Here is a 17,064-nt window from a genome sequence, read left to right as displayed (position 1 = left end):
GGGACGGGGACGGGGAGGCACTGAAGACCTGGTGGTTATACTAAGAGTTCTCTTCTGTGATAGAGGTTTAGGGTAGAGCTCAGCTGCGCAAATAACTGGGAATCCTGACAATATGCTATTTTATTACAGTCTTTATTTGTCAAGGGAGAGGTGGGGAGGAGAAAGATGGTGAGGGCAGAGGTATGTAGTTAAAGATCAGATCTTGAGTTTTGCTGTTTCCAAGAGCACGCCTCAAGTCTAACGTCCTACCTGACAGGAGTTGTTCTCGGCACCGTTGACGTAGCTGGATTTACAAGCCATTTTTGGCAATATTCAGGTGTCTGAGAACTGACTTGCTTGTATTTGAAGTTTTGTGACATTCCACCAGGCAGTGGCTGCATCCCAAAATCCACATTCTTGAGCACTCATTTGTAATACGAGAGGAGTGGGCGATGGTGGAGGGTGACCTCAGAGCTCCCCCTTTGCCGCCTCTCCAGCTCATGCCCCTTTTCAGAGCAGAATTAATGTGCTTCGTAGGCTATCACATGTCTGATATTTACATCTGTAAGATGTCCAGCCTTAGACTGTATATAATCCATCAATGGGTCCCTAATTGATAACACAGTTTCAGATTGCCTCTCAGCCTAGCTGGAAACAGACTCGCACAAACTGTAAACCATTCTTAGCTTCATTTATCCAAAACTAGGTCATGTGTCCATACATCCAACACACATGTGTATTCTTCGTCTTAAAACCATCCCTGCCAGATCTCTACTTTCTAAATTGACTCCTTGCCCCTGAATCCATTCAAATAACTAACGTTTGACAGTGCATGTGTTACATGATGGTGCTGGTCATGTTTTGCTCAGGGTCTTTCCTGCTTTTATCTCTAGTTTCTCACTTTCTCTCTCTCTCTCTCTCTCTCTCTCTCTCTCTCTTAAAATTCCTGCTGAGCTATTTTCTTGTGCGTAGCCTGATCCGTAAAGAGAGTTTATTTGAAGAGTCCAAGGAAAGTTGCCTCTTGCTCTCTTGAGTTACACAGTTGAGGTGAGAGTGGAAGTGGGAGTTAGTCTTTCTCGCCAGAAGAAAAGGTGTCTGGACTTTCTTTATTGTATTTGATTTAAAGAGCATTTGAAGTTGCAAACTTCGATCTTGGTCACATTGCCGTCTTCACTGAGAAACAGGATTCACGGGGTGAAAGAGGCGTTTATAAGTCACGTTACAGCAGGAAATGCTGCAGGAGGTACAGGTGGGCACTGGCGGCTATGGACCATGCTGTTAATTTCAGTGGCTTCATTGCTTCCTTCTGTGAACGACAAAGATTGGCTCTGTGCTATAGGTTTTTCACCTTTCTTTAAAATAGCTTGAAAATTATGTATTAAAAATGCTAATACCGGGCTTCCCTGGTGGCGCAGTGGTTGGGGGTCCGCCTGCCGATGCAGGGGACACGGGTTCGTGCCCCGGTCCGGGAAGATCCCACATGCCGCGGAGCGGGTGGGCCCGTGAGCCACGGTCGCTGAGCCTGCGCGTCCGGACCCTGTGCTCCACAACGGGAGGGACCACAACAGTGAGAGGCCCGCATACCGCAAAAAAAAAAAATGCTAATACCAATGCAGTGTAAAGCTGTGTTCTGTCTATAATAAAAGAATAAAAATCAACAAAACTAGGAATTTCTAGGGGTTTTCTTAATGCCTAATTACTCCAGCTTCATGATTGCATTAGTATTATAAAAGATTGGTAATTATTTTTATAACATCTAAAAAACTATTCAGTCACTGAGAAATCTAGATTCTTGAGGTTATATGGTTCCGTTTACATTCATGTGTGTGGGTGTACGTATGTATATACACAAAATTAAGTACACAAACAGAGGGCCCTTTTCTTCACCTTGCTTCCCCTTCAAGCTCTATCCCTATATTGCGAGCTACTTTGAAGTCTCATCTTATAGTTTCTCACAACAACCCTATTACACTGATTTCAGAAGATTTTATTAGCCACATATATTCATTATGGAAAGAGTATATATATACTCTTTCCATAATACCTATGATCATAATGGATACAGCCTGGTTTTTTGTTGTTTGTTTGTTTTTTTACTTAGCAAATGTATTCTGATTTTAAATGATTTTACTTAGCAAATCATTCTTCTGTGTCTATGTAAATAAATATACATCTCTATCATTGTAGCAGTGTGTAATTGTGTAACATTGTTGAAACAACCAATCTATTCCAGTTCAACATTTAGACTGTCCCAGGTTTTCACTATATCATTGCTCCCTGGAGGATCTCAAGGGACCCCTCCACAGTTTCACTTGACCGCTATATAACATTTGGCATGTAAGCTTCTTTTTTGAAACTCTGTCATCCTTAGTTCCTATAAAATTGTCCTGTGCCATTTATCCCCGGACTTCTCTGTCCAGGCCTCTTCATCCTTCTTCTTGAGCTCCTTTTCCCTACAGTGGATGTCCCCACGTGTCCTCTCTTCACCACCTCCCTCTGCTCGCTGAGTGTTATCTCCCTGAATGTTCTCGATGTATGCAGTACTCCCACTCCTACCACATGCTACTCAATTCTAAATCTCTGTCTCCAGCCCTGGCCTGTTTCTGAGTTTATTTATTGAGGAACCAACTTCAGGGGACACATCTCTCCATGATTATCCTGTAGCTACCTCAAAATTTAAAACAGTCAAACAAACAAGAACACTTTCCTCTAAACTTACTCCCCAATCTGGGTACCCCTCTCCTGGTTACACTGGGAATTCTTCCTTGCCTTTTTCTACCCAGTACTTCAGGCTTTAACAGTTTTGACCAAATGAGAGTGTGAGAGAATGAATATTTGCCGAGTATTTACTATGTACAAGACACCTGGCTAGGCATTTACCTGTGTGTCCCTCTTCCTTCTCATCACATCCAGTGGTGATGTAGGTCTCGTTATCCTTTTTTTTTTTAATATTTATTTATTTATTTGGTTGTGCCGGGTCTTAGTTGTGGCAGGTGGGCTCCTCGGTTGAGGCTCAAGGGCTCCTTAGTTGAGACTCAAGGGCTCCTTAGTGTGGCATGCGAACTCTTAGTTGCAGCATGCATGTGGGATCTAGTTCCCTGACCATGTATCAAACCCGGCCCCACTGCATTGGGAGGGCGGAGTCTTAACCACTGCGCCACCAGGGAAGTCCCTCGTTACTCTTTTCATTGAAGGGAAACTTGGCTTAGATTCCATAGTTCAAAGGTGTGTCTTGAATCCCCTTTGTTTTCTCCACTCCAATACCATAAACTTAAATCTTCATTGCCTTTCTAGAAGATGAATTAATGTAGAAACCACCTCCCAAAAGTTTTCCCTTCTCCTATTCTTTCTCATTTTCACTATATCCTACACACTGTAGGTATTCTGAAAATATCTGCTCTGTAACTCCATTTCTCAAAAACCTCTGATAGTTTACCTCTAAGATAAAGGTGGAAGCCTTTAAAATTCATCTTCTGCTCCTCTTCCTTAAGCCCTCTGAGCTGAATCCTCAGGGAATCCCTTTCATTGTTTCAAATCTCCAGTTTCTATTACTCCTCCATACTTTGCTCTTGTTCGGTAAGAATTCCTTGTATGTTGTAGCAGGTTGGGTTTACCAGGAGGCAGACTCTGAGATGGAGGTTGGCAGTCAGTTGGGGAAGGGAAGGAAGCAGGATTGAGCAGTAAGGGAAGATGGGCTGAGATCCAGCCTCAGTGGAGTCCTCAGCCACCCCCAGGGGAGCTGAGAGGCTGGGGTGACCCTTCAGAGTTGTGTTGGCCCAGTTACAACTCTTCATTACTTTATTCTATGGTACATTCTTATAGAATTTTAATGTTTTTTTATATTGAACATCTGTTTGATGCTCTATTCCTTTTCATTTATTTTTTGTATGCCAGGTGCTCAATCCAGTGCTTTACCCATAGCAGGTACACAGTAAATGCTTATTGAATGAATAAATGAATGAATAGAACTAGGATTTCCTTTGTACTTTTGTTGTCTCATCTTTGTAATGGAATAACCGAGACTTTTGGAAGGACCTTAGTGAAGAGAAGAATATAGTCGTGATGTGCTATAAGTCAGGCCTGGCTTTCTTAGCTTGACAGCAGATCAGCACATATAAATGTCTTAGGTATAGGGAGACTATATAGAGACAGACTATCTAGATGAATAGTATTATTTGCATGAAACTAACTATGGTGATTTCAAACATGCAATGCACACAAGAAAATCAGTCCATTGTTCCTGGGTACCTCATACACCACTACCTACTTTTGTCTTAGTCTTACCATGGATACCAAGGAAAAATGTTTACTCAGTATTATAGATGAGAAACAAGCCTAACTACCTAAACTAGATAGGATCTATTAACTGACCTACCTAAAGTCAAACAACAAATTGTTGGTATCGACGTGACTAAACATACATGTCCTGACTCCTTGTCCGATGTGCTCCTTACAGCGGACTGCTTAGGATGAAGGGATTTCTCCCCATTACTGTATTCTGCCTAATAACACGTCAGTCTCTTTTGACCAAACCTATCACCTTCTCTCTTCCCACCCAAACCTCCTCCCCAGCCCGTGTTCCATATGGTAGTTAGCAGCAGCTTCATTTTGTTCCTCACCAAAGCTTGAGACCAGAACCAACCCTGACTCTATCTCTCTCTCTCATAACAAGCTTCTCTCAGGGGACAGCTTTACCGTAGTTACTGTGGCACACACCAGGGTAATTAAGACAGAATTTCTCCCCTCAGAGAGCTCACAACCTTGTCCTATGTGTGTTGAGGGCACTAGGAATGAGGAGAAAAATCAACAGACAGATGGTCGTGATGCAGTGCTAAATGCTGTCATGATAAAGGTAAGCCTGGGGCACTTGACCCAAATCGTGAGGTTGAGTTGAGTCTTAGAAGACAGTAGGAATTAGGTGACGTGCTTGTGGCAAACACATTTCCCATTTCAGAATCTGTGGAACGTGCCGACCGCTGTGGAGGAGGGAATATAATAAGTAACGGAAAATGAAGGTAGCACTAAGCCAGATTTTAATGGGCCTTGTGTATCAGTCTGAGGAGTTTGCTTTGGTTTTTGTTTTGATTTGTTTCTTAGCTTGAAGTCAAGCAGCTGACAGACCTTAAGCAGGGCAGGCAAGAAGGCTTCGTGAAGAACGGATAGAAGAGTAGTTAGGGAAAAGAGAGAACTGGAAGTAGACTAGGTCGTCCAAAAGTGGGACGGGTCGTGGAGAGGGGCCATGGCCTACGCAAGCATGGCCTTATCCAAGATGAGTGGTTAATGGGATGGCAAGAAGCAGAGAGTCCGTGGAGACCACTGTCCACAGCAGAGAAAGTTGAAAGGTCACTGATTGATTGGCAGAGAAAAGGTGAAAGGTTGATTGGCAGAGAAAAGGTGAAAGGTCACTGATAACTTAGGAAGGGATAGGATTTAGGGATGGTTCTGCAGATGATAGTTTTTTAAGTTAGAGCAACTTGAAAATATTTATATGCTGAAGACAGAGAGAGAGAGAGAGAGAGAGAGAGAGAGAGTCAGTCTAAGAAGCAAGTGAAGCTAAGGAAACGGACAGGACAACAGAGTTTAACATCTTGGTTGAGTTGTCCCAAACCTGGCTGATCATCAGGGTCACCTGAAGTGCTTTGTCAAAAATGCCTATTCTTGGGGCTTCCCTGGTGGCGCGGTGGTTGGGAGTCCACCTGCCGATGCAGGGGACACGGGTTCGTGCCCCGGTCCGGGAGGATCCCACATGCCACAGAGCGGCTGGGTCCATGAGCCACGGCCGCTGAGCCTGCGCGTCTGGAGCCTGTGCTCCGCAATGGGAGAGGCCACAGCAGTAAGAGGCCCGCGTACCACACACACACACACACACAAATGCCTATTCTTTGGCCCCCAACCCAGACGTAGTGAATCGGAATGTTGGCTTGGTAAAGCTTGGGAACCTGTAGGCTCCAAAAGCTGATTGTGATGGTCAGCCAGGTTTGAGAACTCCATCTCTGCTAATTTTCTCGTATTCTTTCCATGAGTGTTTGGAAACTACCTTGCCCTTTGGGTCCTCTGGGAATGGTCTCTGAGAAAGGAAGAGGGTAGAGCCGTGGATCCTGTGCTGATTTTGGATTGCCCCAGAAATTTGTTCTGGATTATCTGAGCCCATGACCAAGCTGCCTCAACAGAATCAAGGACAGAATGGACTGGTTATTTTACATTATGTAATTAGCTTAGAATGAACTGTGAGCTTGGAACAGAATCAGAGATTTGTGGATGTCCTCTCCTTGGTATTAGACTAAAGTAAATACAATGAGATGGCTGAGTCAGCTGCCATTAACCTAACTTCGGCAATGGGCTTTAGTGGAAGAATCAGAGGACAGTGTGGCCTGGATCCTATTCCAGGCCCAAAGCTTAAGTAACTCCTCCCTTTGAGCCAGAATATCCTTAGCTATAAAATGATAATAACAGTATCGCTTTGGTAAACCTCCACATGCTGGCTCTTGCTAGCTGTTAAATACTTGGGAAAATTAACCTCTATATGCCTTGGTTTCCTGAATAATAAATAAAACCCACCTCATAGAGTTGTTGTAAGAATTAACTGAGATACTATAAATAAAAGCCCTTGCAAAGTGCCTGGCACGTGGTCAAACACTCAATATGCTCGCCCCGTCTGGAACAGCATACACAGTATCCATGAAATATGGCCCCTCCAGAATACGTGGTAAAACGATACTCAGGATGTGAGCAAGGAGTAGGAATTGGAAAGGTGTGATAGGGCATAAGGCTAGAAATTTTGTTTGGAGTCCTTAGGATGTTAATTTATTTTACTTCCCTCCAAAAGGATTGCAGTTGCACAGAGTATTACTGAAAGGTGCTGTGTAATTTCTGGTCTGTTAGGAAAGTATGTGTGTTTTTGTGTGTCTGCACCTCTGTGTGCTTACGACAGCTCCTGTGTTTTACATTTGGCAAGCTGTGGGAAGTAGATAGCTCTGTGTGCTTTGCTGAGCGGTGTTGGGCTGGGCATCGGGAAGCCCAAAGTTCCTCGAAGTGGGAGCACAGGCTTTCTGTTACAGGGCATTTTCCCTTTGTCCCTACTTCCGCTGGATAATGCTATTGGGAAAGTCACAGCCCAAATACAGGCAGTTCATAATCCAGCTCTTTCTCATTGGCCTGGTGGGTTAAGCATTAAAGAAGGCAGGCAAGGAGTTTGGGGACGTGGTTGGTTTTGTTTTGACTGGAGAGGCCAATGACATAAGAACTAGTCAGATGTAGATGATAAAATTGGAAGGAAAATATTTGGGGACTGTGGAATCTGGGACCCATATGTTAGAGTTATCCACAGACAGTTCAGTACACTGTGTGCAGGCAGATCTTGAGACCCAATAGACAGGAATGCCTAGAAAGAGGAAAGGCACGGTTTTTCAGCTGCTTATCTGATGACAGTTTGTCAAAGAAAAAGTAAGCCAATGGGTATGGCAAAATTGTTGGTCTTCACTTATAATTAGCATAGGACGTGTAAGTGAGAAATAGTCAGTTGTTGAAGGGGATGGAGAGTTTTGCCTTTAGAGAAACAGGAGCCGTCACAGGGAGCTCCACATCCTTTAAAGGCCAATATTAAGTTTTCTCCATCATCCTCATTTAAATGTTTCTTGGTACTGTTTGGACATTTTGCAAAGTATTGAATCGCTATTAATAATCTCATAGTACTGACTTACAGCTTCTAAGCAAATAGGAAGTGAGAATGCTCTTCCTTTTTTCTTTCATAAACTCGATAAAAGCTTTCTCTCTAGTTGTAAATCCATGTACTTCCTTCCTATTGACCTTCATTCTTTGCCCTCTTACCACTTTTCTCTGGGTTTCTACAGGGTCTTTGGAAATACCTTGTCCAAAGCTATTACTTTACAGATGTGGAGATTGTGAAATCACATGCCTTGGCCAACATCATCATTCACTGATTCACTCAGCAAATACTGACTGAGTGCTTCCTAAAAACTGGGCTTGTGCCAGGGCCAGGGAATGTGATGAACAAAATTGACTTGGCCCCTGCCCTCCTGGGACTGACAGCTCCTCTGCATGAGAGACACAAAACAAATAGCGGCAGAAATAAATACACAGAACTTAGCAATTTTTGCCATCTATGGCAAAAATTTCCTATGAAGGAAAATACTGGATGCTCTAAGGGAGGATAATAATGGAGGGTGGTCAGGGAAGGTCTCTCTGAGAAGGTGAAGAGTTATTCCATTGCAAAAAGATTGGCATATTTACAGAACTAAAAAGAAATAGCTCTCGATGTACAATGTAGTGAGTTGAAAAGGGGAAAGGTGAGCCTGGGGAGTAGGAAGGCACCAGATGGTACAGGGCCTGATGGGGTTGGATTTAACACTAGACATGATTATGTGGGAAACCTTTGAACAGTTTTAAGCAAATCAGCGGTGGGATTTGATTTCCGTTTTAGAAAGATGCCTTTGGATACTGGATAGAAAGTTAAACTGGAGGTCAGAGAGCTTGCCAGTCAGAGATGGCATTTTAACCCATGGCTGCTTATTCCCAGTCCGTCTGATTTACCAGGGTATCCCTTCTAGTTCCTAAGAGCCAACCTAAATTAAGTAAAAAGTGCAAAATAGTACTGGGCCCGTGTCCAAATGGCTTTCTTATGCCTGCTCAATTTGACAAAGAAAAAGACACATCAGGCTCACATCTCTAACCAGCTGAGCACCTACAAAATAATTAAGAGGTGTCAGCGCTATAGTTTCTCTCTCAAATAAAAACTCCCTTTATTATCTAAAATACACTATTGAGGGCTTCCCTGGTGGTGCAGTGGTTGAGAGTCCGCCTGCCGATGCAGGGGACACAGATTCGTGCCCCAGTCCGGGAGGATCCCACATGCCATGGAGCGGCTGGGCCCGTGAGCCATGGCCGCTGAGCCTGCGCGTCCGGAGCCTGTGCTCCGCAATGGGAGAGGCCACAGCAATGAGAGGCCCGCGTACCGCAAAAAAAAATAAAATAAAGTACGCTATTGTTTGACCTCACGCACAGTTCTGAGTGCTGTAATTACCGTCGACTCTACCTTCCAAGCTGTAGCTCGTGTCTCTGTCATTTTCCAGGTAGACCAGCCCTTGAGGTCAATGGTAAAGCCCATGACATTGGACTCCCAGCTGGTGTGTGCCAGTTTTAGCAGTTCAGCAGTTTGTTTTTTCTCACAAGATTAAATGCTCACTTTAGCCTTATGTCTTATTTCAATTTTGAAATCGTTCCTTAAGGAGTCAAGTGTCTCCTTAATTGTATTTATTTTACACTGTATATTTACAAACTGATGCAACTGATTATTCTGATTGAAAACAATCAACCTGTTTATATATTTATTCTTCCTCTTAAGAAGTACTCAGTGCATTTTTTATCTATTCAGTGCCAATTCATTCAGCATGTATCTATGGACATGTAGAAACACTACAGTGTTCTGGAAAGAGCCAGGACTTTGGAGGCAGACACCTAGGTCAAATCATGACTCTGCCCTTATGACTCTGAGCAAGTTAGTTCTTTATCTGTAAAATGGGTATAATAGCAAACTCACAGAGTCTTTATAAAACATCAGACTGTGTATAAAACTAGTTTGTGGGGCTTCCCTCGTGGCGCAGTGGTTGAGAGTCTGCCTGCCGATGCAGGGGACACGGGTTCGTGCCCCGGTCCGGGAAGATCCCACATGCCGCAGAGCGGCTGGGCCCATGAGCCATGGCCACTGAGCCTGCGCGTCCAGAGCCTGTGCTCCGCAACGGGAGAGGCCACAGCAGTGAGAGGCCTGCGTACCACAAAAAAAAAAAAAAAAAAAAAACTAGTTTGTATGATGCTCAATAAATTTGCACTATTATTAAATCAACTTTATTGAGGAATAATTGACATCTAATAAGCTTCACATGTTTAGCATATACAGTTGATATGTTTTGACATGTATAGTCCCGTGAAATCATCCGACAAGCAGGCTTTTTCTCTCTCCATTTACCTATTTTTGTACTGGTTGCCTTGGCAGTAGTGTTGGGAGAAGGGTGTGTTTATCATTTTTAAACATATTTAGAATTATGATTGCTCTATATTGATTTATTTAATCATTGCTCTATGTTTAATTGGATTTGGCATTAGAGGACAGTAAGATTTTAGAATTTATCAAACAAAAGTATCAAAACATTCGAGAAATAGTACTTCCATGCAGATCTTCCCAGTCTGTATGCTGCAGATCACGCAGAGTGTGCGCCTTGATGTGAAAAGTACTGGGAATCTCTGCTTCAGGGGTAACAGACAAGGCTCAGATATAGATCTCACCCTCAAGGATCTTTGAGTCTAGGGATGGAGGATCCAACAGTTTCCTGTTAGGACAGTAATTCTAGCTAGAAGGTGGGAAGAGGTAAAATGCTGGAGCATGTCAGAGGGTGTGATGAACTTCTGTCCTGGGGTTCGGGTTCAGCTTCAGTAAGGAAAAAACATTCATTGCCTCCTTCACGTGTGTCTGTCTGAGATCGGTGTGCAGAGCAGTTTAGACAGATACAGACCCTGCCCGTTGATAACTTACAGCCTAGCACTGTGCATCGTGGGCTCACAGGTTGGGCGTCTGCCCAGGTTTTCTTCCTGGACACCTTCCAGCATTTCTGAGGAAAGAGTGAGTGTGTGGGACCCCAGCCCAAGTGATCCAGCGGTCAGAACGCCTAACTGACTCCTATGAATGGGGGAAGACCCCTCTGGGTTCTCTGCATAGATAGTAGGGCTATCATCCACCTCCACCTCTAAGTCAGGAGGGGCCTGCCTGGGGTGCACACCACAATGATAGATTGAACGCTTCTGGGCCCTGGGGTCCTCATTACCATCATAGCCGTCATCTTCTGCTAGTGCTGAATAACAGATGAAATTTAATCAGATACCAAAGGAGTTCTCAGCGGGAGGGTTTGAGGAACCTTGCCCAATACTTAGGCTCTAGTGCTGGAATGGAACCAGAATGATCTTTTGTGGTGAGACTAAATGTATCACGCACTATGTGAATTCTGATTTATTTTTAAAACATTCTTGCTCTCATTGGCTCCCCTTTTAATAGTCTCACTGTAGCCTGTTTATTGTTACAGATGTTACTTTTAAATGAGGTCACCGAGCTTTCCTTTCTCCCAAAGGCGGTGTTTGCCTTTTTATTGCTGGGTTGGCAGGGCTGCCTGGAGAAGAGTGCTAATATGAGATGAAGGTTGAGCTTCAGACTCCCAGGAGACAAGGCAGAGAAAAACCCTCTTCCGTGTTTACATGCACTCACGTCAGCTTTGGTCCCCGGAGAGGGAGTGGTCGCCTGAGTCCAGGTGATGACCTTGATAAGGCTGGCTGGCAGAGTGGAGAGAGGGGATGGGCGTTGTGGTCATACACTGGCTTGACTCCCTTCTTGTCCACTGTGAAACCTCAAGCAAGTCAACAAACCTCTCTCACCCTGTTTCCTCATCTGTAACTTGGGGTTAATAACTGTTTACTCCTAGGATTTGTGTGAGGCTACAGTGTGCTATAGCTCCTCAGTGTGTGTTGGGCAGGGTAACTGCTGAATATTTTTGAAGGCCTCCACATAGTACATTTTACACAGCGTGGTTGGAGGACCACTGCCCCAACTGGGCTTGCCACTGATGGTCGCAAATTCGCTTTGATTGAACACACCCACACATTCCTTTATGGATGTCTGTGGCTGCTTTCGCACCACAAGGCAGTGTTGGGTAGTTGGAACAGAGACCATATGGTCTGCAAAGCCAGAATCACTGACCACCTGGCCCTTTACAGAAGCTTGCTGACCCCCAAGCCAGACTAAAGGATGGCCATGTGTTGGGGACTTCCCTGGTAGTCCAGTAGTTAAGACTCCACACTTCCACTGCAGGGGGTGTGGGTTCGATCCCTGGTCGGAGCACTAAGATTCCCACATGCTGCGAGGCACGGCCAAAGGAAAAAAAAAAAAAAAGGATGGCTTTGTGGCATTCAGAGCTTTATATATATATTTTTGCCAAATACACCTCATGCTTTCTTGTTTTGCTCCATTTCCCTCTATATAATTCTTCTGATGTATTGCTTATTACAGGAGGGCTTGTTTTCTGCTCATCTTTGTATCTCTTGCAACATGTAAAGCAGTACCCTACACATAGTAGTGTGTAATACATAAATGAGGTGGTGTGGAGTAGAGTGAAGGGGCATCAGAGAAGAGAGAAAGACTTCATGGAGCTTTCGGGACAGTATTGCACACAGTAAGGTGGCTGCCACCCCAGCTGCAAACCAGTGGCAGGGATGCAGTACACTTAGGAAGGGAGGCAATACCAACTGATGTAAAGAACACAGGAGCCAGGACACCCAGATTTGAATCCCAGCTCAGCCATTCCTGACAAGGCCTCAGCCAATTTGCTTAAGCTCTGTAAGCATATTTTCTCAACTCCAAAGTAGGGAATAATAATACCAGCTTCTGCTTTGTGACCGCCTAGAGGGGTAGGATAGGGAGGGTGGGAGAGAGACGCAAGAGGGAGGAGATATGGGGATATATGTATATGTATAGCTGGTTCACTTTGTTATAAAGCAGAAACTCACACCATTTTAAAGCAGTTATACTCCAATAAAGGTGTTAAAAAAATAATAATACCACCTTCATCCTAGGGTTGTTTTATGAATTAAATGAGATAACGTGAGGGAAGGCCTCTATTCCAGTGCTGCCATGTTGGAATCATTCTGTAAGCTCTTCCTGAATGATTGTGGTTCTCATTTTTCAAGTACTATCCATGCTGTTTCCCTCATTGTGAAGTGAACAAGGTCAAGGTCACAGGTCTAGTCCCTCGGGAGACTAGCCTATTAATATTACTGTTTTCCACAGTTAGAGAACATACTCCAAGCCAGCAAGTATACACTGGCTTAACAGGGACCAGCCCAGTGAGGAGAGAGATTAATGCAAATGAATCATTTATGCCGAAAAAATAATTCACGACATATAGTGTCACCGTACAATGTTAAGAGTGATTGCTTCACTTGACTGAAACATTCATTACATTTTCTATTCATGGGGTATTTTTTTAAGGGACAGAAAGAAAATGTTGAGTAGAAAATTTACAGCCTTATACCTACTGGGATTTCTTCATAGTACAAACCATTTATGCAAAACAGATGCCCGAGGCACAGTGCCTGCGTGCACCTGTGGACTTGTTGGTTATATGTCTTTTTCCCCACTCCTCCAGTTCTTGCAGACAACCTGAAATCCAACCCTGGAATTAAGTGGCAGTATTTCAGTTCAGAAGAAGGAATTTTCACTGTTTTCCCAGCACACAAGTTCCGGTGTAAGGGCAGCTATGAGCATCGCAGTAGGTACGTTGACTTGCTTGCCAAAGTTTTAATTACTGCTTAAGAGTAATCTGTATAAAATATGGACTCCCCATTCATACACACAGCTCTGCCTCCAAACTGTGGTTTCAGAAACTTATCCTGAAATGATTTCATTATTTAACATATGTGGGTGTAGAAATGCCTGGGAAGGCAAACGATGAAGCCTGGAACTTTTTCAGAACTATCTAACAAGCCAAGTAAAACAAGGTATTTACTAAGAAATAAAAAATTTTGAAGCACCCAGTCTGTTTTGAGTTTCAGACACCTTCGTTGAGAGACAAATGATAATACCTTCTCTCAAGGGCAGCGCTAGAAGACTTTACAGCATATCTCAGAATAGAGTTTGTGATTCTCAGCTTTCCTTTCTGTGATAACATGCTTGGCCATCCTTTTGAAATTTACATGCAAATCTCAGCTACTAGAAGTCTTCAGGTTGTCCAGAAAACACTGGATCGAGGGTCCTTAACATGCTGCTTTTCTCAGGAAATGACTTGAGATGCTACCACTCAGCTAGAAGGGCGGTAATGGTGAGATGATTTCTAGGACAACACTCATCAATTTACAGAACCCCTTAGGCAAAGATACTTTCCTTTTTAATCCCCACAGTTTCCCTTTTGCAGTGTTAGATGTTTGATGCCAGAACTTCTGGAACTAGTGCAAGATGCCTGCTTTCCATGCCACGTTTTTTGAGACTAAACCACCAATTTAGCTTCTTTCCATCTTTGTTTTAAATTATATCTGTTCACTAAACTTACTGTGATAATCACTTCATGATGTATGTAAGTCAAATCATTATGCTGTACACCTTAAACTTATACAGTGCTGTATGTCAAGTACATCTCAATACAACTGGAAGAAAAAAATAAATAAATTGTATCTAAAATTTTCCCCAAGGAAAATACTACTTCTGTGCTTTTCCTGAAGGACACTTGTATCATTTGTATAGTTTCTTCCGTTCCCTCCCTAGACGGCATGGTGAAGACTTGAGCATCTTGGAGACTGTTCCAGAATCCATGACCTTGGGTTCTCGTCTGGCTCATCTCTCAGGAGAGGCCAAAGACATCATAAACCATCTAATTCTCATTTACTTCTAAGAAGATAGATTAGATGGCATTCTGCTTTTAATGAATCACCTGTGAGGGATGGTCCAAAAGGAAAAGCAGCACCTCGTCACAAATCGGCATTCACCCACACTCGGGAGGTTTCACGAATCTCTACCCTAAATACGCATTAAATCAATCCTCAAGCCTCTGTTTCCTTGACTAAGTAATCCGAGTTCCTCTCCTCGTAGATTGCTGTCGCCGTCTCTTGACCTGTCCTCTCACCTCTGAGGCTTTTGCAAGGTCTCCACATCCTTTGAAGTGTGGAGTGGGTTTGCAGAGCATATCAGAAAGGAGCCAATTGCACTATGAGGACCGCCCCAGATTGTACATATAATGCTGCTATTTATGTATCCCAGTAAAGCAGTTTTTAACAGTTTATTGTGACAGTGTGAACACATATTCTGCTCTTCATTTATGTTGAGTTGAATTGGAAAGGAGGGGGTATGCCATTTAAAAAAAAATCTACTCATCTAGCTTGGAGGACTTAAAAGTTCAGTATTCGACACGCTTGTCAGTGTTGGGATAGACAGATTTCCTTATTTTCTGTTGCCTCTTTCGCTTCTGTAGCCACCGCTCTTGGATTTTTTTTATCCAGTTTCCCTACTTGGCTAAATGGTATTGACTAGTGAAAATATAGTAGTGCTTTAGTATGAATGTAGGACTTTGGGCTTGAGAACAATTGGTGTAAACTTGGCCCGATTTTGAGGTTTTTTGGTACTTTGCCTGTATTTCTTAATTTGTGCCCAGGCTTTTGTGACTCAACTGGCATCTAACATTTCACAGAACACGCTAGTGTTTTAGGGGTGTCGATAAAGGAGAGAATTCTCTCGAGGCTGATTTGCTCTCTTAAGCTCCCTCTAATTTGTTCCAGCTTTAAAACTGTGAATAGAGACCTCATTAAGCCTCTTCTCACAAACCTGCCTGCACCGCACACTAGCAGAAGGTTGCTTTGGTGGGAGGCACCTCCACCCCTTTGGCGTTCCCCCCACCTCCACCCCTTTTCTTAATGTTGGCAAACAAAAACCTGGCAAGAAGAGTGGCTGTCACTGGCTTGGACAAATCTGATGGCACAGTTTTAAATGCTCGGATAAGGGGCCTTTTGGTGGCTGACCTGTGTAAATTGTTTCAGTACAGAAAGGAAAAGGGCCCTCCTAGCAGTGGCTTTTGTCTGGGGAGAGAGAAACCAGACCAGCTATTCAAAGCTGCTCAGCGTGCTCACAGATGACAGGCTGCCTCCGTGTTAGCCAAGCCCCGCTCTAAATCTGCAGAGGACCCCCGCACTGGCTCGTGGACTTTTTTCTCCCTGCTATTCTGTCTCTGCTGCCCGGGGGGCCACCAGTTCCATTTCCAGGGAGGGTGGACTTTCACATATGCTGCAAAAGCCAGCCTTCCAAAGGCTTTGCTTCTTAAATCCTTCTCCCGGTTGCTTTAATCTTTGGAAGGCAGAAGTCACCAATCCCTGTTCCGCAGACGCACGCTGTTGTCTTGAGGTCTTGTTTTCAGTGCACCAGAATAGTTTCTCGTTCCGTGCTGGTCTCTCCATCCTTGTGCCAAACCCCCAGAAACACAGGGAGGCCAGCGTGCCTGCCCATATGTAGCACTCATAGCTGTGTGAGGTTGAGGCCTTTACTCTAAACCAGGACTGACCCCAGAGAGCTTCTCCCCATTCTAGACCTATCTACGTCTCCACTGTCCGGCCGCAGTCAAAGCACATAGTAGTGATCCTGGACCACGGGGCTTCCGTCACAGACACCCAGCTTCAGATTGCCAAGGACGCTGCCCAGGTCATCCTCAGCGCCATCGATGAACACGATAAGGTGATGATGACCCCAGTGACCCCCCCCACCCCATTGGCATTGGGTCTTTCTTGAATACCTTTTTAAAAGTACTTTACGTTTTACGATATGTATTTTTCAATCCACCTTTAAAAATGACTTTGAGAAAAGAGAGTGCTGTAGTTTTTATTCTCGTATTTAAGGAAGCAGCTGCCAGCCCTGGTTCCAAATCTCTTTATAAAACCATCCCCACCAAACTGAGTCTTGCACTTCCTGAATGGCCCTGCCTAGACTTCTAATTAGCTGTGACTTTCACACTGGAAATTATACTAAGGAGGAACAGGGCTAGGGCTTGGACACTGGTGGATGACTTGTCTTTATCTCAAGATTGATGGGAGGCAAGGGAGAAAAGAAGGCTGCTAGAGGTTTACTAATCTCTAGGATACCTCAGAGATAGGCGTGTTTACAACTAATGATAATCTATTGCCTGTAGACATTTTCTGCTTCATCATTTTGACTTTTCCACCTCCTAAGGTTTTACTCACTAATCTAGTTGTTTAAAACACACACCCTATGCCTTTACCGTCACCGCCACCTCCAGTCGGAGAATCCAGACGATTAGTACTTGCCAAGATTTTTATGTGTGCGAAATACTGTTTTTAATGTTCTAGATGAACACCGTACCGCTGACTTCATCTTGGAACAAAAGCCAAATTCTAGGGTCCCTGTCCGTTACCAATCCTGAATTAATCTTCTTCAAATTTGATAGGTCGATGCCTCTAGGCATTTCTTTTTAAACTCTCCAAAACTGTTCGGTAGGACTTGTCACTTTGGGCGCTCTTCTGAAAGGTAAAAAACCT

General features: G+C 43.9%; 1 protein-coding gene across 3 annotated transcripts in view; it reads left to right on the top strand.

Moving 5' to 3' along the window:
* The window catches only part of CACHD1 (cache domain containing 1), a 234,021-nt gene that overhangs the window by 139,677 nt on the left and 77,280 nt on the right, over positions 1 to 17,064 (top strand). For all 3 annotated transcript variants that reach the window (XR_007471725.1, XM_033408976.2, XM_004281616.4), the window contains exons 5-6: positions 13,182 to 13,308; positions 16,102 to 16,246. Coding sequence is in view for 2 of the 3 variants with exons in the window: in XM_033408976.2 (XP_033264867.1) it covers positions 13,182 to 13,308; positions 16,102 to 16,246 (272 nt within the window). In the remaining variant the exon portion in view is untranslated. The remainder of the gene's footprint in view (positions 1 to 13,181; positions 13,309 to 16,101; positions 16,247 to 17,064) is intronic.

Source organism: Orcinus orca, chromosome 1 (assembly GCF_937001465.1).
Source record: "Orcinus orca chromosome 1, mOrcOrc1.1, whole genome shotgun sequence".
In the NCBI taxonomy this organism is placed as follows: Eukaryota; Metazoa; Chordata; class Mammalia; order Artiodactyla; family Delphinidae; genus Orcinus; species Orcinus orca.
Note: the sequence above shows the minus strand (reverse complement) of the source record. Positions and strands in the feature narration are given on the sequence as shown.